Source organism: Talaromyces proteolyticus, assembly GCF_021365285.1.
Source record: "Talaromyces proteolyticus strain PMI_201 chromosome Unknown BGW36scaffold_2, whole genome shotgun sequence".
Classification (NCBI taxonomy): domain Eukaryota; kingdom Fungi; phylum Ascomycota; class Eurotiomycetes; order Eurotiales; family Trichocomaceae; genus Talaromyces; species Talaromyces proteolyticus.
In genome coordinates, this window is record NW_025764278.1 from 1,116,153 (window position 1) to 1,136,228 (window position 20,076).

General features: G+C 48.1%; 8 protein-coding genes across 8 annotated transcripts; 3 read left to right on the top strand and 5 right to left on the bottom strand.

Moving 5' to 3' along the window:
- Positions 1 to 11: 11 nt before the first annotated feature.
- Positions 12 to 848, bottom strand: BGW36DRAFT_369360 (uncharacterized protein). The gene has a single exon (XM_046215124.1). It carries the CDS (start codon positions 388 to 390, stop codon positions 91 to 93), a length of 300 nt encoding a protein of 99 aa, XP_046076468.1. The 5' UTR covers positions 391 to 848; the 3' UTR covers positions 12 to 90.
- Positions 849 to 874: 26 nt separating this feature from the next.
- Positions 875 to 2,097, bottom strand: BGW36DRAFT_369363 (uncharacterized protein). Its single transcript, XM_046215125.1, has 3 exons — positions 1,362 to 2,097; positions 1,206 to 1,307; positions 875 to 1,144 (listed from the first exon to the last, which is right to left on the bottom strand). The coding sequence occupies exons 1-3, from the start codon at positions 1,636 to 1,638 to the stop codon at positions 1,029 to 1,031; spliced, it is 495 nt and encodes a 164-aa protein (XP_046076469.1). The 5' UTR covers positions 1,639 to 2,097; the 3' UTR covers positions 875 to 1,028.
- Positions 2,098 to 2,702: 605 nt separating this feature from the next.
- Positions 2,703 to 6,513, bottom strand: BGW36DRAFT_87002 (putative DNA repair protein Rhp26/Rad26). The gene is made up of 3 exons (XM_046222657.1): positions 6,274 to 6,513; positions 6,146 to 6,219; positions 2,703 to 6,096 (listed from the first exon to the last, which is right to left on the bottom strand). The coding sequence occupies exons 1-3, from the start codon at positions 6,406 to 6,408 to the stop codon at positions 2,820 to 2,822; spliced, it is 3,486 nt and encodes a 1,161-aa protein (XP_046076470.1). The 5' UTR covers positions 6,409 to 6,513; the 3' UTR covers positions 2,703 to 2,819.
- A 1,442-nt stretch (positions 6,514 to 7,955) lies between these two features.
- On the top strand, positions 7,956 to 11,023 carry BGW36DRAFT_423014 (kinase-like domain-containing protein; the record flags this gene model as incomplete). Its single annotated transcript, XM_046219777.1, has 7 exons — positions 7,956 to 8,526; positions 8,591 to 8,859; positions 8,909 to 9,108; positions 9,168 to 9,327; positions 9,383 to 9,642; positions 9,716 to 10,194; positions 10,242 to 11,023. The coding sequence occupies 7 exons, from the start codon at positions 7,956 to 7,958 to the stop codon at positions 11,021 to 11,023; spliced, it is 2,721 nt and encodes a 906-aa protein (XP_046076471.1).
- A 784-nt stretch (positions 11,024 to 11,807) lies between these two features.
- BGW36DRAFT_87077 (putative eukaryotic translation initiation factor 3 subunit EifCc) lies at positions 11,808 to 14,850 on the top strand. The gene is made up of 2 exons (XM_046222658.1): positions 11,808 to 12,294; positions 12,356 to 14,850. The coding sequence occupies exons 1-2, from the start codon at positions 11,940 to 11,942 to the stop codon at positions 14,611 to 14,613; spliced, it is 2,613 nt and encodes an 870-aa protein (XP_046076472.1). The 5' UTR covers positions 11,808 to 11,939; the 3' UTR covers positions 14,614 to 14,850.
- A 428-nt stretch (positions 14,851 to 15,278) lies between these two features.
- On the bottom strand, positions 15,279 to 16,135 carry BGW36DRAFT_354876 (putative ELL complex subunit Eap30; the record flags this gene model as incomplete). The annotated part of the gene is made up of 2 exons (XM_046213576.1): positions 15,279 to 15,591; positions 15,660 to 16,135. 2 exons carry the CDS (start codon positions 16,133 to 16,135, stop codon positions 15,279 to 15,281), a joined length of 789 nt encoding a protein of 262 aa, XP_046076473.1.
- Positions 16,136 to 16,328: 193 nt separating this feature from the next.
- BGW36DRAFT_369372 (60S ribosomal protein L7) lies at positions 16,329 to 18,109 on the top strand. The gene is made up of 4 exons (XM_046215126.1): positions 16,329 to 16,452; positions 16,995 to 17,103; positions 17,294 to 17,460; positions 17,511 to 18,109. Exons 1-4 carry the CDS (start codon positions 16,439 to 16,441, stop codon positions 17,968 to 17,970), a joined length of 750 nt encoding a protein of 249 aa, XP_046076474.1. The 5' UTR covers positions 16,329 to 16,438; the 3' UTR covers positions 17,971 to 18,109.
- BGW36DRAFT_369376 (P-loop containing nucleoside triphosphate hydrolase protein) lies at positions 18,110 to 19,489 on the bottom strand. The gene is made up of 5 exons (XM_046215127.1): positions 19,238 to 19,489; positions 18,660 to 19,168; positions 18,569 to 18,592; positions 18,400 to 18,515; positions 18,110 to 18,335 (listed from the first exon to the last, which is right to left on the bottom strand). Exons 1-5 carry the CDS (start codon positions 19,388 to 19,390, stop codon positions 18,181 to 18,183), a joined length of 957 nt encoding a protein of 318 aa, XP_046076475.1. The 5' UTR covers positions 19,391 to 19,489; the 3' UTR covers positions 18,110 to 18,180.
- Between the last annotated feature and the right edge of the window lie 587 nt (positions 19,490 to 20,076).

Genomic DNA, 20,076 nt, shown 5'->3' on the forward strand with positions numbered 1-20,076 from the left:
ATACAGAACTACTTACGCATCATACGTGCTGAGAGAATATACTCGGTACTGTGGATTACGCACAGTATACGATTGTGGATTATGACATGGCTACCGCCCCTCTTTGACAAATACCCGGATACCCTTATTGATCTTGATCCGACCACCTACGCTGTTATTTACATTGTGATACCTGGTCGGCCTCACTTTCAGATTTACTTTCTGTTGTCCTCGATATTGACGTCTATGCGTGACAGTATCAAGATTGGCCCACAAATATACCATGTCCCTGGCTGTGGAAAGATGAGAGCTCCTTCCCCTTTGTTTGAGTTTTAATGAGCTTGGAATCATGATGTTTATGTTAATTCTCGTATTACGGCTGTTTGCTAAAGCAATAACTGAGCAGAGCATCACCAGCGTATCAAATGGTCAGTTCGTCCACGTCTCCTTTTTCGTTGTTTGTTGTCACCAGGGTGAGGCTTGATACGAGTTCATTTTTATTCTTAACTATAGATTGACGAACTTTCAAATTGTACAGATGTAGCGCATGACAGCAGTTGAAATCATGAATCATGAATCACGATTTTACGTTTATATTTATGGCGGCATATGTTGTAGATTTGGGTCCATTTAGTAATGATTCATCTGTAACCAGCCTATTTATACATGTTCATCGCTCCTAGCAACGTTCTTTATATGATTTGCCGCATTCCATTCATTGTTTACAAACTCAAATTTTAAGATTGTTAAACTATCATAACAGCGGCCATCGTAAAATGGATTGATCCCTTGCAGCATCACTTCGAATTATTGATGTGACATGGCCCAACATGGATGCCTGTCTGGAACTGCATGTAACTACATCAATTTCGTCCAACTAAACGTATCGGAAGAATTTTTTCAAATTTTTTCATATTTCATTAGAGTTAGGTTCTATCTAAACGGCACTTCCAAGCCGGGTAAACAGCAAATGCAGGTCAACGCGTCAATATCGCTCATTTCAAACATAATTCAAGAGCCATGCATCATAATTATCGTAATCATTGCGTTCAAGAGCTGATGAATTCCTGTGTCAAGCTGACAGTGCTGCAGCTGATAGGGCGTGTGAAGTTCTCATATGCAACGGACCAGAACAGTTGAGGAGCGCCGTGCCACCAGTCGCAGGCTGGGAACAGTATTAGCACGGATGAATCAAGGGACAATTTCAACAATGGTGAGGAACTTACCGAGCCAGCCGGTGGATTCGGTCGAATTCCAGACAATGTTGCCATTCTGAACCACGAAGCCAGGGACACCCTGGCCAGCGTTGACTTCAACAAATTCCCAGCCTGCTCACAAATCAGTAAACACAATTGCCCAGGAGGAGACTGCCTTTCTCTCACCTGCGTAGTTGGTGGCACCACCAAGCTCAAACCCGTATGAGAATTCCTGGCCAATATCCTGCTGCAAGTATGTGTTGTTGAGGTAGAATTTTCCGGCGTTGGCAGTGCTTGTAGTCAGGACGGGGTCGGCGAGGCCGGCGCCGGTGTGGTAGGATTCGACGTAGAGGCCGTTTTTGGAGGCAGAGCTCGAGACGGTCTTGATACGGAACTCGTTAGGTGCCGCGATGACGCTGGCAGCCAGCGAGGCCGCCGTCAAGACAATTTGGGAGAAGAGCATTTTAGTGGAGAGATTTGGTTGTGCTGTAGTTGGTAGTCTCGAGGGGTAGAAGGAACTCGGAGGACTTTGATATAAGAGGCAACTCGGTTGTTTGGTAAATTGTTTAACAGGGAATGTGTTTCACCAGATAAAGAGACACAGGATCCGGAGGGTTTATATATGAGTCAGCTCTAGATGTGAGATGCTGTCGACGCTGGCTAATAATATTTAATAATAGTATGTACGGCACGACAAGCCAAGACAATGATGCGGGATTAATGCATGGTCCCAAAACTAGTTGCGGAGTTCTGTGACTATGACGTTGTTTAATCAGTTGTTTATCCAGTTGTTTGGATTGTCGGACTTCCACTGGGCGGAGCGGCGGCATTGCACGAATCAGCTGCGTGTGCTGGGGAGCTTTGAGACACATGCTTTGACGAATAATAAGAAAAGCAACAAATAGAAGAAAACCGGTGGCTGCTAACCACGAACGCCTGATGGAGCAGGTGATCGCCGCGATCGCCGCCCAAGCCTACTGACGAAACAGGCAGTTCCCCAGGCTGCAAAATGAAACAAGCTTCTTGGCAGTGTGTTTGCCACGAAGCTGTTCTCCTCCGCTTACTCGTTAGCCCGTTTCCTTTCGAAAGTATTGTTTAGTGCGGTGATCGGCGCGCATGTCTTAGCTACCAGTCGCTAATCCTCGGCAATTACGTTTCGCCATGTTGTCTGCAGCATCGACGAATCGAATACATGTAATGTTGCATCTATGGGCTTGCATTTCACGTAAATGCTAGACAGAAACGTTGGATTTAAGACCTGCATGATGCCGAGCGCCATATATTATTTTCTAGATACGGAATAGACCACAGCATGACCGTATCACGGGCATATATCTCGGCAAGTACGGAATAGTGCTTGCTACGTACGCACATATTTTGAACCTTTGAAGATTGATGATCTGCTCCCATCGGGGAAATTGTCCGGAGTACGGATGTTGAATGGTCTGCCAATTAACATTGAATACTAATCATGGCCAAATCGTCATTGTGGGTTATCGCAAATAACGATAGTCAAAGCTTCTGTCCTCCCCGCTCCACACCCCATAATATTGATATCACAGCACGCCCCTTTATTATTCATCATTGTATATCATTAATCATCATTACAATTCTATGTCTCTGTGGAGATATGCTCTAATATGATTATTTGCGTTTGGCGTACTCCCTTTTCAGGGACCATTTTCCGCGTCCGTTACGGCCGCCCTTATCCAACACCGCCACCGTCTTGAGGACCTCCTTGAATTCGGCGGATCGCTGGGGGGTCGTGCAGAATCGATTGAAGTGATCAATCAGCATCTGTGTGTACACCGATCCCCCCTGGGCCAGCATGTAATCTCGGATCATCGGCAAGAACTCGGGTTGACCATTGCCACCTCCTGAAGCTGGTTCAATATTGTTACCGTAGTTATTTCGACCGGTGCGATTCGCAAGATTTGCTAAAATACTGGCGGATGATGGACCAGCGCCAGCTCCCCGTGCAGTACTGGCCGCTCCTCCAAACGCCGAGCGAGACCTATCCTCGGGTCTCCCTGCGATGCCGAACTGTCCAGTCCATGTTGGGGTCCCGACTGGGACCAACCGCGCTGTTTCTTCGGCTTTGCGGAGCTTCTCTGCCGCTTCGGCTGCGAGGCGTTTCGCTTCTGCTTCGATGATACCTCGGTCTGGTGCGATGACTTTCTTGCCGTTCACGATGCGATCGTGTTCAAGAGCAGAGTGAACACCAGATTGTGAGAAGATGACCTCCATCAGGCGAGCTTCGGAATTTGGGGCACCTTGCTCCTTGTCATCTTTGATTGCTGCTTCTTCCTTTTCGTTGTGAAACTCTTCTACAGCTGCGACTCCCTCAACATTCTTGACATCCTGCTGGCCAGGAGACAGCTTCTGTTCCTTCCCATTTTTCCCCTTGGCCTTGCTGTTTTCTTGGTAAGTGACCTCGGTCTTGAAAAGATTACTAGTTTCAGCCTGGTCTTCCTGTCCCAGTGAGAAGAGATCATGGAGATTACTCATTTCGAACGTCTGTCGTTGCTTTGGGTCTTTCAAAACTTTGTTCGTCAGGAACTGTTTGAAGATTTGTCGGTGATAAATCTTTTCTTCAATAGTACCGGCTGTCATCAAGCGATAAATGGTGACTTCGCGTTTCTGTCCAAGCCGCCATGCTCTCTCTCGTGCCTGCATGTCGGTTGATGGATTCCAATCTGGGTCGTAAATAATGACACGATCAGCGCCCGTGAGGTTAACACCAAGTCCCCCGACTTTGGTTGTGAGCAAGAAAACGTGAATATCTGGACTATTGTTAAACTCATCCACGAGGTTCTGGCGACGTTGAATCGGGGTTTCGCCGTCCATCCTTCGGTAATTGAAACCTGGGAGCGTCCTGATGAATTTCTCAAGGATATTCAGCATGATACGATGCTGCGCGAAGAGTAGAGTCTTGTGTCCCGTGTCCTTCCATAGCTCAAGAAGCGCCTTGACGACCTGCATCTTCCCGGATTTAGAAGCATCTCCGTAGTCAGCCCTTGAGGAGAAAAGCTTGTGAGTTACAAGATCAGGGTGGTTGCAGATCTTGCGTAGCATATCAACTCCGTACAGAACCTGTCTCCTGCCTGCGAGAATGGAATTGCATTCCTGGGAATTCAGAAATTGCTCGTAAGCCTTGCGCTGAAGTGGCGATAGTTTGCAAAAGAGAACTTGTTCGCTCTTTTTAGGTAGGTCGGCAGCCACGTCGATTTTGAATCGTTGCAGAAGATACGGACTTATGGCTTCCTTCAGAGTCTCTGCACACCGTGCTGCAGTCTGCACTTGCAAATTGCTTGCATTAGCATAACCGCCTTGGCGAATGGGGAATTCGAACTGATTCCGAAAATCAACCAAAGTGCCCAGGCGCATGGGAAAGACAAAATCAAATAGAGACCACAGTTCAGACAGATTATTCTGCATCGGAGTGCCGGACAGAATCAAGCGATGTGGGGTGCGCAGCTCTTTGCAGTGTATAGTAATTGATGTATTCGGGTTACGAATTTTATGGCCTTCGTCGAGGATAGCACACTCCCATTCAACCGGAATCAGAACAGGAGCATACGTTTGCAGGCCAGAGTATGTAGTTACGAGAACATGACCCTCCTCAACAACTCTTTGCACGATCTTGTTTGCCATTTTTTGAGCTTTCGTCATGGTATAAGGTTGATTCGGATCCCATATTTGGGTGTTCAATGCATTTTCACGATTGCTTTCATTTCGAACATTGATCATACCGCTTCCAGAAGTATGCAAAATCGAGACGCGGAAGGGAGGCCACCATCGATGAAACTCAGTAACCCATTGTTTCATCACAGTGGCCGGGGCCACAACAATAACGGGCTTTTTCAGTTTGTGGCTATGATGGAGGCCTGCTAGGAATGAAATGATCTGTATAGTTTTACCAAGTCCCATCTCGTCGCCAATAATACCCCCAACTTGGTGCTGGTAAAGTTCCCAAAGCCACTGCACGCCAGTTTTCTGATAGTCGAAGAGAACTGGGAATATATCGCCAGGAACACGATAGCCGCCGTCATATTCCGCATCAGGGACGGTCGGATGTGGTAAAAACCATTCTTCGACTCCCTCCCTGGCCAATGGATTCTCTTCCCTGCGATCGGTAGCTTCTGTCTCCTCTTTTATCTCGCCCACTCGTCTGCGAGCCGCAGCTCTACGACGAACCCAGCGTCTAAGTCTTTCTTGATAATACTCCTCATTGCCATCGTCTAAGCCTCTGAGGTCTTCGATATCCTCGTTTTCTATTCTCCGAGTAGTCTTTGATCTCCGAACCTCGCCTGGAGTAGGGTCGAATTCGTCCGTAGAAGAAGGTTCGCTTTCTTCGCTCTCCATGTAGGAATCATCATCTTCGGCATCACTCCGCCGAGCATGCTTCGTAGCTTTTTGTGCAACACCACGAGCAATTTTTCTTCGCTTCCGCGCCCGATCCGAGTCCGCAAAATCCTCCGAGCTGGGCTCACCAACATCGCTAAGACCCAGTCCAGGAAGGCGTAAATTACGATGGGAGACAGTCACTCTCTTGGAGGCATCCTGTAAAGCTTCTGCCTCGTCGCGTTCGTCCTCAGCATCGATAAGTGCGTCGTGTAAAGTGGCCAGCGCGCCCTCCCTGGGACCACTTCCCATCTGCGAGAATGGCGTGATTTTTCCCGTGCGAATGAGGTAGTCCCGTCGCGATTCGTTGGGTAGCCTCCCAGTATCAGTCGCTGGTGCAACATCTTGGGTTTGATGCCGGTTATCAATCCGCTCTTGTATCTCCTTCAAGTCCGACTCTAATGTAGACAGTTTCTCCTGCGCTTTCGTTATTTCGGATTCAATGCGAACTCTGAGAGCGGGGCCAGCTGGTTGCTCTAGCCGTTGATATAGTTTCAATATCTGATCCTCGATTTTTCTGTCTCTGTTAATACGCATTAGGTATCCCGCAGAGAGGGTCCGCCTACGACTTCTCTTTTGTGGTGCGATCGATTCTCTTCAGGTCTCTCTCGTCTGCTTGTTCCATAAGCAGTTGGTCAGCCTATAGCAGCCTATCAGAATCTCTTAGTAATTAGTGAAGGCTACCGACTCATACCTGATGGCCAAGCTCTCTTTCGAGGTCATCTTGATCTCGAACGTTCGCTTCGAGCTCTCGCAGCTTTGCGGACTCGTCTGTCTGAGCTGCATCCGGCTGGGTACCAGCATCAGCAGGTTTTTCAGATTCCATCATCACATGTACTTTCACGAAGGTAGTAGCAACGACTACCACGGCAGAGTAGTGCGGTTGGTTGCGATCATTCCCACGGAGAAACAAAAGTATACTCAAATGCCCAGCAAAGGACTATTGGAAGTCTAGTTGCATAGGATATTTACAAGAGGGCGGCGCTCCAACAGACCTTCCCATGCGCATCACAGAGTAGAAAAAAAGCGACGACCGTCAGATGGCGAATCCGATATCGAAGGCAGAAAAAGGTGGCGACGGTGACCGCCTAGAGCACCGCCGGCCGCTGAGTCACCCTGTGGCTGATGAGCTGCCTGACAGCTCAAGCAGGGACAATAGCGATTGTTTGCCTGAAGTTCTGGCAGGCTGCGTAAAAACGGCTCCATGGTTATACACACACAATATAATAATAGTCTACATCTACAGACGCATTGTTCCTGTTACTGCCGTTACCCTAGTCCAATAGTCCCTCTAGCCCCAGTGACCGCCTCTCTGACTCACTGCTGTGCTCCGTATTTGCGCTGCCGATCGCTAACTCTCTCGCTAGCAGTCGGATTTCGAACACTCTATGTACGACATTCACTCCAGCCTCCATGTACTTGATCCTATAGGCGCTAGTTCTACGCAATGATATCAGACGTTCAATACCGCGTACCAGACGCATCGCTTGTTGCCATTCGCAGCGTCCTTGGGACAGGCGGTATCAAATAGAGACGCCTGGTAACTCCATCATTACATTCGAGTATTGTTCAAGCAATGCCCCCGGCCTAACAAAAGAGCATGCAAATAGCAAATAAAGCAGCAGTGTCGCGATGTGAAACTAGAATGTAGACAAACACAAAGAGACCGGGCAGTATATGGCTGGGGATGATAAATCCATAAGATGTGTCCAAAGCGAGCGAGCGTAGCAACAAGAGACGCCGGCATCTCCCAAACGGCCCAACCCCGGCGGTGGCTGACTCCACCTCCTCCATCGCTTCGATCACCCTCGTTTCTACCACCAATTCCCCCCCATGCCAGGCCTGCATCGCTCGCTGCTTCCGCATCGTAACGCGTGTAGCTGTCCTGCTGTTCTTCTCTCTGCCAGCAGCCCCATTAACCCCCAGTCTTCGTGCCAGACAGTCCTTGTCACCACCGCCCGAGCGAGCACAGCCTGCGCAGTGTTAACTTGTCAGCTGTGGCCGCCCAACGACGTCCATTCGCGAGCCGAACTCTGCCAGCAACACCTTACGTCTGCCACCCCGTCTCGCTGCCCTCCAGCAACATTTCCAGCCGTACACAGCAACGGGCGTGCTCCGCTCTGGATGATGAATAGCTGGAGCTCTACATAGCGGCAATTCTTCATTTCACGCGTCGCTGGCCTCGCTTGCGTCAGAGGCCATTCTGTCTTCCCCGCCAAGTCTGCGCTACGTCGCCTGTACGGTGCAAGCGTGCCAGTATCGATCTGTTGCCCTCTCCCAGCCATTCCGAGGCAGAGGTCCATCTCTGTCGCCGGTGCAGCCATCGCGTGGTCGTCGCCATCCGAATGAATATCGAGCGCAGCTAAACTAGACAACATGGATTCGCAGTGGCAGGCCTATGGGGGCGACCCTTCGATGAGTCGTCCGACGAGCCATCTAGACAACACACCAGGATCCTATCCCCCCCGACTGAATACCAATACCAAGTATGGCGGGCAACCACAGGTCCCGCAAGCTCAACCTCCTGCGGGATACACCTACGAGAGCTACCAATCGCCCATAACGGCAGCAAAGGCCACCACCGTAGGCCCCAACTCCAAACCAGACCCAATGACCTCCTCTCCAGCCGCGACGCCGCACACACACGACTATATCCCAGACGCCGATACTCCCATGGAGGATGCCGACCCTTTTAACCGTTCAAAATACCCAACAAGGCTGACTCACAACCCTCGCCCATCGTCGCAATACATGCCGACCGAAGAATCGACTGCCGCACGCCGATATTCGCCTATGAACATACTATCACCTACTCTGCCTTTTACCTCTAGTCCAACAAAGGGACAGAACCCTTTTGTCGGTTCGCCTTCTGGGCCCAGCAGCTCTCGACAATCCCCTACAAGAGCAGGTTATGCGTCACCTCCACAGACTTATCAGTCACCACCAGGTTTGTCTCTCCAGTTACACATACTCTCTATAGCTATAGCTAACTCATCGGTAATACCTGTTAGGCTCGCGTATGTCCCGACTTCCCCCCTTGCAGTCCTCAGACGCGAGTTCCGAGCAGTATTTCCCTTCCTCTGCTTCATCTCTGTTGAGCGCTCCTTTCGGGTCTGAGTCCAAATCGCCGCGTCCCGCGCCGCAGATCAACCACAACCAACTGCCCGAACGTGGGCCGATACCAAAGTTTGCGAACATTAAATCGACACAAGAACTCCGGCCTAAAACACACGGCCAACCCCCTTTTCGTCGTGCGAACCCCGAGGGAGGCTTCATTAGTGTAAGTATTGCGCTGCCTTGGAGAAATTCGGACTAACCTTGTGGCACAGCCATTACAAGCGCTCACAACTCACCTACCGGCTACATACCGAATCTGCAATCCGGGTTTTAAATACGAGACATCACGCAACCCACGTCGTGTACTCACTAAACCCAGCAAAGGCGTTAAGAATGATGGCTACGATAATGAAGACAGTGATTACATTCTTTACGTAAATGATATCCTCGGCAGTGAGGACGGAAGTCACAAGTATGTTTTTTTCTTTGTTTTCCCTTGCTTTTGTAAATGACTCATGCTGACGGGTACAGGAATCGATATCTTATTCTGGATGTTCTGGGTCAGGGAACTTTTGGACAAGTCGTCAAATGTCAGAATCTCAAGACCCAGGAGGTTGTTGCTGTCAAGGTGGTGAAAAACAAAACCGCTTATTTCAACCAAAGCATGATGGAAGTCTCCGTTCTCGACTTGGTATGCTCCGTGATCAATTGCGTGTTACGATGTGCATGCTAACTATTGCCACCAGCTTAATACCAAGTATGATAAGAACGATGACCACCATCTTCTCCGACTTAAAGATACATTTCTACATCGACAACACCTTTGTTTGGTGTTCGAGTTACTGAGCGTGAATTTGTATGAGCTAATCAAACAAAACCAATTCCGTGGATTGAGCACGACACTAGTCCGCGTGTTTGCACAGCAACTGCTTAATGGGCTCAGTCTGTTAAACAAAGCACGACTGATACATTGTGATCTCAAGCCTGAAAACATCTTACTAAAAAAGTAAGAACACAAAGCATTCACCCCTATCTTTATCTCTACTAGGCAATGCTAACATTGACTTTTCGCAATTCAGTTTAGAAAGCCCTATCATCAAGATAATTGATTTCGGCTCTGCTTGTGATGAACGTCAGACTGTGTACACTTACATTCAATCTCGGTTTTACCGTTCGCCTGAAGTTTTGCTAGGACTTCCATACTCTTCAGCAATCGACATGTGGTCACTAGGGTGTATTGTCGTCGAACTATTCCTTGGTCTACCTTTATTCCCAGGATCTTCGGAGTACAATCAAGTAGCTCGGATCACAGAGATGCTTGGAATGCCTCCTACATGGATGCTTGACATGGGAAAACAATCCGGCGAGTTCTTTGAAAAGACCCAAGATGAGTTCGGCAGAAAGTCGTGGCGCTTGAAAAGCATGGAGCAATATTCCCGGGAACACAACACCAAGGAACAACCCAGCAAAAAATATTTCCAGGCCAACACTTTGGAAGAAATTATCCGAAGTTACGCGATGCCAAGAAAGAATATGAAACAGTCGGAGATAGAAAGAGGTACGATATTCCTAAATTTTCCAATTCCGCCTGCTAACAAGAACCAGAGGTAAATAACCGTGTCGCATTCATCGACTTCGTGCGTGGTCTGTTGCAAATTAATCCTCTAGAGAGATGGTCTCCACAGCAGGCAAAATTGCATCCTTTTATCACCCAGCAAAAGTTTACTGGTCCATTTTTACCTCCTATGAACTTGAAATACTCCGCGCTTAACAAGAGCATTGCTCCTGGAATACAACAGCAGCAACAGGCAGAAGCTGCTAGCAAGCAGAGGGCAGCCCAAGCGGCTCAAGCAGCCCAGGCTCAAGCCCAGTCAGCCGCTCAGTCTGCATATGCATTACAAATGGGTCAATATCACACCCCACCACATAATCAACCCCCACCAGTTTATAATGGCATCTATCCTAATCATCAACAAGGCGCCCCGCCTCCTTACCCGGCCCAGCCACCAGGGTATGGGCACCAAATGAACATGATGCAGGGGCAGCTTCATCAACCCCAGTATGCGCCTTCTCAAAGTCTCTTTGCTCAGGCAACTACAAGAGCCGGTCGACAGCGGGCGACTACTCTAGACCAGCAACAGGGAGGCATACCGCAGAGTATCCAGCGCGTTGCTAGCCATCTTGATCCGAATGCTCCAATTAGATTACAACCGAGCCCTGCCTATTACCCTCCGCCCCCAGATGGCTACAGTGAATCTGCTGCAAGCGCCAGACGTCGTGGAAGTCGAGCTGGGGCCAGTAACCGCAATCGGGATTTCATTCGGACGCTGGAGGACGGTGCTCTTGGCGATGGTTTCATGGGACAGTCACAGTCACAGTGGCATTAGTCTTTGTCGGCTTTAGTGCAGCCTGCAAATTATATGAGGATACTCTTACTAGGCAGGTGAAAGCCTCCAAAGATTTGCATCTACTCGCCGTGTTTGCATGTGCAACTATAACGTCAACCATATTGGAGGTGAAGCTTCCGGACAAAGGATAGCACGTGCCAATACTCGTCAAGCACAGATTTTTGACAAGTGCAAGCTACGTATTGATCATCTTATTTTATCGATCCATTTCAAGAACCATCGAAGCATGCATATTGCGAGGATACATGCGGCTGCGTCCTTGATCGTGTTGCAAGACAAACAGTCGGTCCCTAGGAATGACAGTTATTTTATGTTCGAGAGCTTCGTACACTTGTTGAGCCTTAGAGTTCCTGCCGCGATTGCTTTATTTAAAGAATGTTTCTTCTATCGGACAATCGGGGTGTTGTTTTGGCATAGCGCCGGCGTAAATTTTGGAAAGATTTCGCGTTCTGTTGCATGATGTTCCAATTCTGTTGGTAAATTTGATTTCTTGACGCTGCAAAACCCTGTGTTCCAACATGGGACCTAAGGGGAGAATTCAGTACCCTTTATAAATATATACGCTTTATGTTATCACCTTTTATGTAGTATATGCAGAACAAAAATCCAGATATTGATTTTCAAGACTAAAAACACGAGCTGCATTGCGGTGCCGGAGCCTTAAATCGCAGGCACCAGTACGGCGCGGGCGTTACCATATCGGGTTAAGCGACCCCTCGCTTAAATTTCGTAACGCCGCCTTGGAGGGCCATCCCACTGCGGACTGTCATCGTCGACGAACGTCTTGGTCATTAAACCAGGTTCACTCTATTTTGTCGACCCTCCCACTGGAGTGGATATTCCTGCAACAGTTTTATTAACTAGAACTTCGTCTCTCGACCGATCAGCCGCAAAGATGTCTCGTTTCTTCCACGGTGGCGGTAGCGACAGCGAAACCAGTTCCTCCGACGAGGAGGAGCTCTACAGTGATCGCGATGAGGAAGAACGGTCCGAAGAAGAAGAATCCAGCGAAGAGGAAGATTTCTCAGAAAATGACTCCACGTCCTCGTCAGAGGACGAGGATAAGCCCAGGAAAACTGGAGCTAACTTTTTCATAAAAGATGAGGGCGAGGTCAGCGATGAAAGCGAAGACGAGGGCGCGCCGGTGGTCGTCAAAAGTGCAAAGGACAAGCGGCTTGAGGAGCTAGAAAGCACAGTGAAGCTTATTGACAATGCTGAGAGAATTAATGATTGGACTGTGATTTCAGCTGGTGAGTCAGGGCTATATGTTGTTACTTGTCGCTCGATTTACTAACAATGGTCTCTCGTCAGAATTCGATAAGTTGAACCGACAGATTGCCAAGATTATCCAGTCCGGCCCTACGCCAAAGATTTACATCAAGGCAATTGCAGATCTCGAGGATTTTATGAACGAGGCTATTGCCAAACAAAAGGTGTCGACGAAGAAGTTGAATGCAAGCAACGCCAAAGGTCTTAATGCCGTGAAGCAGCGCATCAAAAAGAATAACAAGGATTTTGCCACTGAGATTGATAAATACCGGGAAGATAAGGAGCGTTATATGGAGGCCGATGAAGTTGAGGTGACCAGGACTGCTCCCAGGGCTGCGGGGCCTTCTGCAGTTCGCATTGCTGCAACCTTGGACACTCCCAATCTCACTGATGAAGAGGGCTTCTCGACTGTTGGACGTCATGGAAAGACTTTGCAGTATACTCCTGAGAGTATTCTCAAACACCTTCGTATCATTGTTGAGTCACGAGGAAAGAAGAACACCGATCGTCAGGAGCAAATCCGGACCATGGAGAAGCTTCTTGAAGTCTCCCAAACTCCGTACCAACGCATCCGTATTTATCTTACCCTCATTGCCACTCGCTTTGATCTGACCTCGTCTTCCACCGCAACGCACATGAGCTCTGAACAATGGAAAGCTGCCGAAAGCGAATTCTCGAGTTTGCTATCCGTCTTGGAGGCAAACCGGGATCATGTTGTTGTCGAAGGTGCCGAGGAATGGGAGGATGATGACAAGCAGCCTCAAGTTGCTGCTGGGGAAGCCCTTCGTATCCCCGGAAGCATCGTGTCTTTCGTTGAGCGACTAGATGATGAGCTTACTCGTTCTCTCCAGCAGATTGACCCGCATACCGCTGAGTATATCGAGCGTCTCAGTGACGAACAATCACTATACACTGCAATCGCTAGATCGCAATTCTACGTTGAGGAACTCGGCAAGGCGGACAAGACCGAGCCAAAACAAGAGAGTATTAACCGCATCGTCATTCGACGATTGGAGCATATCTACTTTAAGCCTTCTCAAGTCGTCGCAATTCTTGAAGAGGCTACATGGAAAGCCCTTCCATCACAATTAGACTCGGCCATTACATCTCGCGGCTCAGCCAGTGATGTTCCTGAATTGGTCCAGACTCTATGCAACTATCTTTTCAAGCACAGTGATGGCATCATTCGGGCTCGCGCAATGCTGTGCCAAATCTACTTCCTTGCACTTCATGAAAATTATTACCGCTCTCGTGACCTCATGCTCATGTCTCATTTGTCGGAGAACATTGCCAACTTTGATGTGAGCACACAAATCTTGTTCAACAGAACTCTTGTGCAAATCGGCCTTTGCGCTTTCCGTGCTGGCCTGGTCTATGAGGCTCAAAACACACTTTCCGAAATCTGCGGAAGCGGACGTCAAAAGGAGCTGCTCGCTCAAGGTATTATCCTTCAGAGATACTCAACTGTATCACCCGAGCAGGAAAAGCTTGAGCGACAGCGCCAGTTGCCATTCCACATGCACATTAATTTGGAGCTACTAGAATGCATTTACCTTACCTCAAGCATGTTTTTGGAAGTTCCCCTTATGGCACAGACCTCCTCTAGCCCTGAGATGAAGCGTCGTGTCATTTCCAAGACATTCCGTCGCATGCTCGACTACAACGAGAGACAAGTTTTTACGGGTCCTCCTGAGAACACTCGTGATGGTGTGATTATGAGCGCCAAGTTTTTGGCTGCTGGCGATTGGAAGAAGGCCACAGAATTGCTGAACTCGATCAAGATTTGGGATTTGATGGCACAACCCGAGAAGATTAAGACTATGCTGGCTGAGCAAATCCAAGAAGAAGGTCTACGTACCTATTTGTTCACCTACGCTCCTTTCTATGACACCCTATCCATCTCCACCCTCGCCAACATGTTCGAGCTCGCTGAAAAGAAGATCATCTCCATTGTCAGCCGTATGATCTCTCACGACGAGCTTGCAGCAGCCCTTGACCAAGTCAATGACGCAATTGTGTTCACCAAGGGTGTCGAGCTGTCTCGTCTACAATCTCAAATTGTCACTCTCGCCGACAAGTCCATGTCTCTTCTGGAGGCCAACGAGAAGACTTTGGAGCAACGCACACAAGGCATGGCCAATGCTTTCCAGAGAGAGCAAGGTCCTGGTGCCCGTGGTGGTCGAAACACTGGACGTGGCGGCCAGGCTCGTGGAGGACATAGGTTGCCTGGAGGTCAACAGCGACGACCGGGTAATCAACAATTTAGCGGTGGTGCATTGGGTGGTGCTATCAAGGCATAATTTCAGAACTTCACGATTCCTTTTTAATGTATCTTTTCGTCTATTTTCCTTTGTCGCGGGAGCAACGTCCAGCATCTCATGTCTTTTGGAGTTTGCTTTTCTTTCATCATGAAGATATGGGATTAAAAGCTGGTTGGCACGCCATGTTGATGTCCCGTACACAATACTATCAGAAAAGTGTCAGGTAGAAATAAATCAAATCATGACTTATATTTTAATGATTGCGACTTAGATTTGAACATAAAGTTCCTTATTCCTCTTTCCTCTATAGAATCAATTGATATTTACATGTGATATACCTGTAACAAACGCCATGCTCATGCACACGTGCAATATTCATGTCTGTGGGTTTAATCTTCTCGTAGTCTTCGTGCACATGAATGTATATAGCTGGGGAATTGACGGCGACTTCCAGCAGCTATATTAGGTAAAATAGGCGGTCAATAGGTGGCTAGCCAAAGCGGGAAATTCTCGTGATGGCAGGAATCTTGTGAGGGCATTTTTCAAGTTGTTAGGCAAAATGTGGTTGCACAAAAATGACCCTTTGTATAGGAGAGTAAGGATACGGATACCTCAGGCCCTACTGTTTTGCAGACTCTTCAAAGCCCAGGCCACCGAGGCCACAGATAAAGACATCACCATCCAAGCTTATAAAATCTATACAATTATCCCTCTTCGCCTAAGAGGTTTTGAGGCGACCAATACTCGTTTTCTGCACACTGGCTATCAAGCCAAACGAGGCCATCAGCCAAAAGGTCGTCTATTACGGTAGTTGCGCGTGCTTTCTCCCAACTGAGGTTCGCTTGCAACATTGACACTGTGATATATCCAAGAACCTGGATAACCTCCAGCACTGTTGCCTGGTCTGTATTGAGCTCTTTTGGTATAGAGCGAATGAACTGTTTGTTGCCGACGTGGATGATGCTGAACCCTGAGCCTAGCGGTTCAAGTGATTTGACGGCACGAAGGATATCATCGCTATATAGAAGACACCTAGTTAGCTATTATATTTCATACTAGATAGCTATAGGGACTGTTCCACATACTTTGATACTTCCAACCCGCCACCAATGGCTTTCCCTCTGGCTACTTTCTTACGGCATTCACTGACCCCAATAAGGCCACCGTTCTCGCTCCTCGTCTCCCTGCATAGTTCGACAACACGTACGGCAACTTCAAAATAAAAGTCGTTCATATCTCCTCCCAATATCTGGGTCCAGAAACTCCCTCCATCCATAAGTCCCTTGCGGCTACCTTTGCCTTTGACATTGCTGGCCGCTAGAGGATCAACGCCGATGGTATTGCACATACGTGCAAATTCAGCACGGAAAGTCGGGTTCGATTTGATCTTCGAGGCATGTTCGAGGGCAAACGTGTGAAGCAACGACTGGAATACTGATAGTTGGGTTTGTAATGACGAGAGATGTGTTGATCGAAGGTTTGCGCCATGCGTCGCGTAGGATTGAGTGGTCTGGTTTCGGTTCACGAAAGCGCCCAGCCCAACTCCGCGCCGAGTGGACATTATAATAATAGTGTATCCCCAGAGAATGATGTGAATAATGTCGTCTGGTTCGGATGACTGTCAACACCGTCATAGGTAGCAGGATAGCGGCAGCGGGGTCCGTAGCCCTAGCCCTATCCCCGATAAGATAAGGCCCGCGACACGATTGGCCCAAGACGGCTTGGCAGGCTATAACGCAGTCGGCCTAGTGCAGCCGGCCGCCCACAAAGCAAATTTGTTGAATTAACAGAAACTTGAGTTTTCTTCTTCTCTCTCGACACGCCCAACGCCGACAAACGACAAACTCGACAACGCACAATCGAGATGGCTGCCACCACGTACGATCCCCTCCCGCCATACAGCTGATCAGCGAGGCTCCAGTCATAGTCGTCCTTTCTCGCTGGAGTTGCTGCTGCAATCTATGCTCAGCACCAGCTCGATTTTTCCCACTGTGCCTTTTCTGTTAACCGGTCCGACATGCTTCACTGTGTGCTTCGAATCGTGTCTGGCAAAAGAGGCTTGGGGTCTTGGGTTGAAGGAATTGCTCTTTCTCCCTAAAAACAATTGCCATTGCTATCGTCTCCGAAAAGAAATTTCCGGGACTCAAGCGTTGACAAACCATTCCTGAGCGTCAAGCTTAAGGGTTTTGTTGGATGAGAAATCGGGTCATCAATCACTTGTGAAAATATCCCGTTCATCGGGGTCATAGAAGTAACATGGATGTGATGCACTCATAGTTCTCACCGACTAAAAGCATTTCGTCGAGTTTATTCGTACACGCGCCAGTCCGAGAATGTGGCACTATGCTGCAGTTCTTTCTGCTCGGCGATGCTTCTATGTCTACCAGGACAGACTATACTGACCTTGCATCTGAATATAGTGTCCCCACCCAGGACCAGGTCCTCGTCCCTGAGACTCTCCTTAAGAAGCGCAAGAGCCAAGAAGCTGCTCGCGCCGCTCGCCGTGCTGAGGCTGAGAAGACCAAGCAGGTTAGTCGAGAATTTTCATATATCTATTGGAGGAACACGGTTTGGTGATGATAAATACCCAAACGCGACTAGACGAAAGTCGATGCTGTCGCTTTTGTTAACCATCTTTCGGGGCTGATAATCGACAACTCTGCACTGATTAGTGATTATGTTAGTTTTGTCAACATTAAGCTGACATATTGTGATATAGGCCAACAAGGAGAAGCGCGGTGTCATCTTCAAGCGTGCCGAGTCCTATGTCAAGGAATACCGTGACGCTGAGCGCGAGAAGGTCCGCCTTGCTCGTGAGAGCCGCAAGCAGGGTACCTTCTACGTTGAGGACGAGCCCAAGTTGGTCTTCGTCATCCGTATCAAGGGGTAAGCGGAACAGAATCACAATATATTAGCCTACCCTGACCTGTTTCTAGTATCAACAAGATCGCTCCTAAGCCTCGCAAGATCCTCCAGCTGTTGCGTCTGCTCCAGATCAACAATGGTGTCTTCATTCGTTTGAACAAGGCCACTGCTGAGATGCTCACCATCATCGACCCTTACATTGCCTACGGTTACCCCAACCTCAAGACCGTCCGTGAGCTCGTCTATAAGCGCGGTTACGGCAAGATCAACGGCCAGCGTATCCCTCTCTCTGACAACCAGATCATTGAGCAGAGCCTTGGCAAGTACGGCATTGTCTGCGTTGAGGATCTTATCCACGAGATCTACACAGTCGGTCCCAACTTCAAGCAGGCCTCCAACTTCCTGTGGCCCTTCAAGCTCTCCAACCCTACCGGTGGTTTCCACAAGCGCAAGTTCAACCACTTCATCGAGGGTGGTGACACTGGTAACCGTGAGGAGAACATCAACAACCTCGTCCGCCAGATGAACTAAAAAGTTTTTTCTTTTGTGGCTACCACAAGCGTTTATGATGGGTTGTTTGTTTCACAGGGATGCATGTTATTAGCGTTATGATATTCTATACTTTAGGTAGCATTCTCTAGCCTAATGAGGACAATTCAGTGTTCAGACAACCCATAACTGCTCTAATTATAAGGAATATTGTATGCATTGTCACATTTAGACTGTCATTTTAGACCCGCTTTATATTTGAATAACTTCTTGGACTCGGCGGTTCTTGTCGACAACGAGCCTAAGTTGTCGACCCTGCCAATCCGACGATTTGGATGTTGCGATGGTTTCTGACGCAAACACGCCTTTTCGCAAGGTTTCCGTGAATAGTTCATATGAAGGGTAATCTAAACATAAATCCAAATGTCAGTTTCACTCAATCTCACTTCACACACGACTCTTAATACGTACACCCGTCGACAAAGCGATTCACTTGCTCTTCGGTCATTCCCGTTCCTTTAGCGGCGCGCAGTGTTCTTTCTTGTTCCTGTCGCCAGTCATATACAAATCGAGTATTTTGGGCATCGCTAAAAAGATCAATTAGCCGACCAAGTTTCTAATTCAGTGGTATATCCCGTACATGTGAATTAAGGTGTCGAGTTGGCTGTACCGGAAAAGTCAGTATAAAACACTCTCTCTCTTCCAGTTTCAATACCAGCCAACAAACTTACTCGGTCAATCCGTCATACTCCCTCAAAGCGTCGTTGATCACTTGCACATCCTCAAGCTTCACATATCCCAATCGGCCGTCGTACCCACTGCCACTCTGCACTTTCTGTTCCACCGCAGCATTCCATTTCTGTCTCAAAACATCATCATCTAATGGCCGAAACCCAACGCACCATCCCTCAAATATAACGACTTTTATTGTCTCGCTCCCTTCGGTATTGACAACCTCCCATTGTGCTTCTGGAACTCGGTCGCCTTGACCCGCAAACGCGGATTTGTCGTACTGCGGGATTGCAGTTGGCCTGTTGGCACGCAGCGATTCGAAGACGCGCTTTCCGAGCCGCAGGTCATGGGTTGAGGGCTGGCCTCGGTGCTGGAGTAATGGATTGTTTGGGTGGGATTTGGCAAGCGCAAGTTGATCTGCATGAGTGAGATAAATATCGTCCAAAGAGAAGATGACTGTGGAGAGAGAATATTGCGGCGAGCGCAGGGCTTTCTGTAGTTCCGAGACCTGCACCCGCGAAGTCAGCTTTGCACCTAAAAACAGCATTGATTAGTATGTAATGGGATTCTAAATTACCAGGACAGTCTTGCCGGCGCCTTGCACGCCATTCAACCCGAGGAAGAATGGTGGCGCGTCGGGATCGCTTGCGTAGCGAGCCTGGTGGGCTTTGAGGCGGTTGAGAAGAAAGGGAATGCAATGCTGCGATTTGTCGTCAATTACTTCTGGCATGTTGCGATTTTCTGGAAAGGCTCAATTGGGTCTTTTAATTAAACAGTATCATGGTAGAGGGTGTTGATATTAAAAGTAGCAACAGTCGAAGTATCGGCCGATACATTGATCAATTGATGACGCCGATGCTGCCCCGCGGGTGATATTTCTGCCTGTGCGGAGAAGCGGAGTACTCAATTGATATTAAGTTGTAAGCCTAGAGTAAAATAGCTACTAGCTGGATATACGTCGTTTTCAATTGAACTTGATGGGTTTATCGTAAGATTTAGTCAATTGATTATGTTCAATGTTGCAGGTACTAGTTCATCAATTGATCAATTGATGCATTGATGCGGAGCTAAATGAAATATATATCTCCCTGTCGGTAACTAGCATAACATTGAACATTTCAAGCATTTTTTTAACTTCACATGGAATTTGCGGCACCATAGAATCTCATCTGCGACGGAGACGTCTTTGGTTGACTTATTATCAATTGACAGTTCTAGGAATATATGTACGATGTTATTGTCAATCTGTAAAGATGGCAGCTAGGGCACATCCAACCACATGACCAAAATCCTACTAGTTATGCACATAACGGGATAATGCCCCAGCATCGCCTTAAGTTATGCGCTGACATGCAAGTCACTTACATAATCCTTTATTTTGTCATCCTGATCTCTCATTAACTTACTATAGACCAT

Bases quoted from the DNA above. Each gene is read 5' to 3' on its own strand.
- BGW36DRAFT_87002 (XM_046222657.1), bottom strand. From the start codon at position 6,408: ATGATGGAATCTGAAAAACCTGCTGATGCTGGTACCCAGCCGGATGCA. The intron at 6,220-6,273 runs GTATGAGTCGGT...AGGCTGCTATAG, and splicing joins AAAGAGAGCTTGGCCATCAG to GCTGACCAACTGCTTATGGA. The intron at 6,097-6,145 runs GTAGGCGGACCC...TAACAGAGACAG, and splicing joins CGCACCACAAAAGAGAAGTC to AAAAATCGAGGATCAGATAT.
- BGW36DRAFT_369372 (XM_046215126.1), top strand. The intron at 17,104-17,293 runs GTTAGTCGAGAA...ATTGTGATATAG, and splicing joins AGGCTGAGAAGACCAAGCAG to GCCAACAAGGAGAAGCGCGG. The intron at 17,461-17,510 runs GTAAGCGGAACA...ACCTGTTTCTAG, and splicing joins TTCGTCATCCGTATCAAGGG to TATCAACAAGATCGCTCCTA.
- BGW36DRAFT_87077 (XM_046222658.1), top strand. From the start codon at position 11,940: ATGTCTCGTTTCTTCCACGGTGGCGGTAGCGACAGCGAAACCAGTTCC. The intron at 12,295-12,355 runs GTGAGTCAGGGC...GTCTCTCGTCAG, and splicing joins TTGGACTGTGATTTCAGCTG to AATTCGATAAGTTGAACCGA.
- BGW36DRAFT_369363 (XM_046215125.1), bottom strand. From the start codon at position 1,638: ATGCTCTTCTCCCAAATTGTCTTGACGGCGGCCTCGCTGGCTGCCAGC. The intron at 1,308-1,361 runs GTGAGAGAAAGG...ATTTGTGAGCAG, and splicing joins TGGTGCCACCAACTACGCAG to GCTGGGAATTTGTTGAAGTC. The intron at 1,145-1,205 runs GTAAGTTCCTCA...TACTGTTCCCAG, and splicing joins CGAATCCACCGGCTGGCTCG to CCTGCGACTGGTGGCACGGC.
- BGW36DRAFT_369376 (XM_046215127.1), bottom strand. From the start codon at position 19,390: ATGCCAGAAGTAATTGACGACAAATCGCAGCATTGCATTCCCTTTCTT. The intron at 19,169-19,237 runs GTAATTTAGAAT...TCGCGGGTGCAG, and splicing joins GCGCCGGCAAGACTGTCCTG to GTCTCGGAACTACAGAAAGC. The intron at 18,336-18,399 runs GTACGTATTAAG...ATTTATGTTTAG, and splicing joins GAATCGCTTTGTCGACGGGT to ATTACCCTTCATATGAACTA.
- BGW36DRAFT_369360 (XM_046215124.1), bottom strand. From the start codon at position 390: ATGCTCTGCTCAGTTATTGCTTTAGCAAACAGCCGTAATACGAGAATT.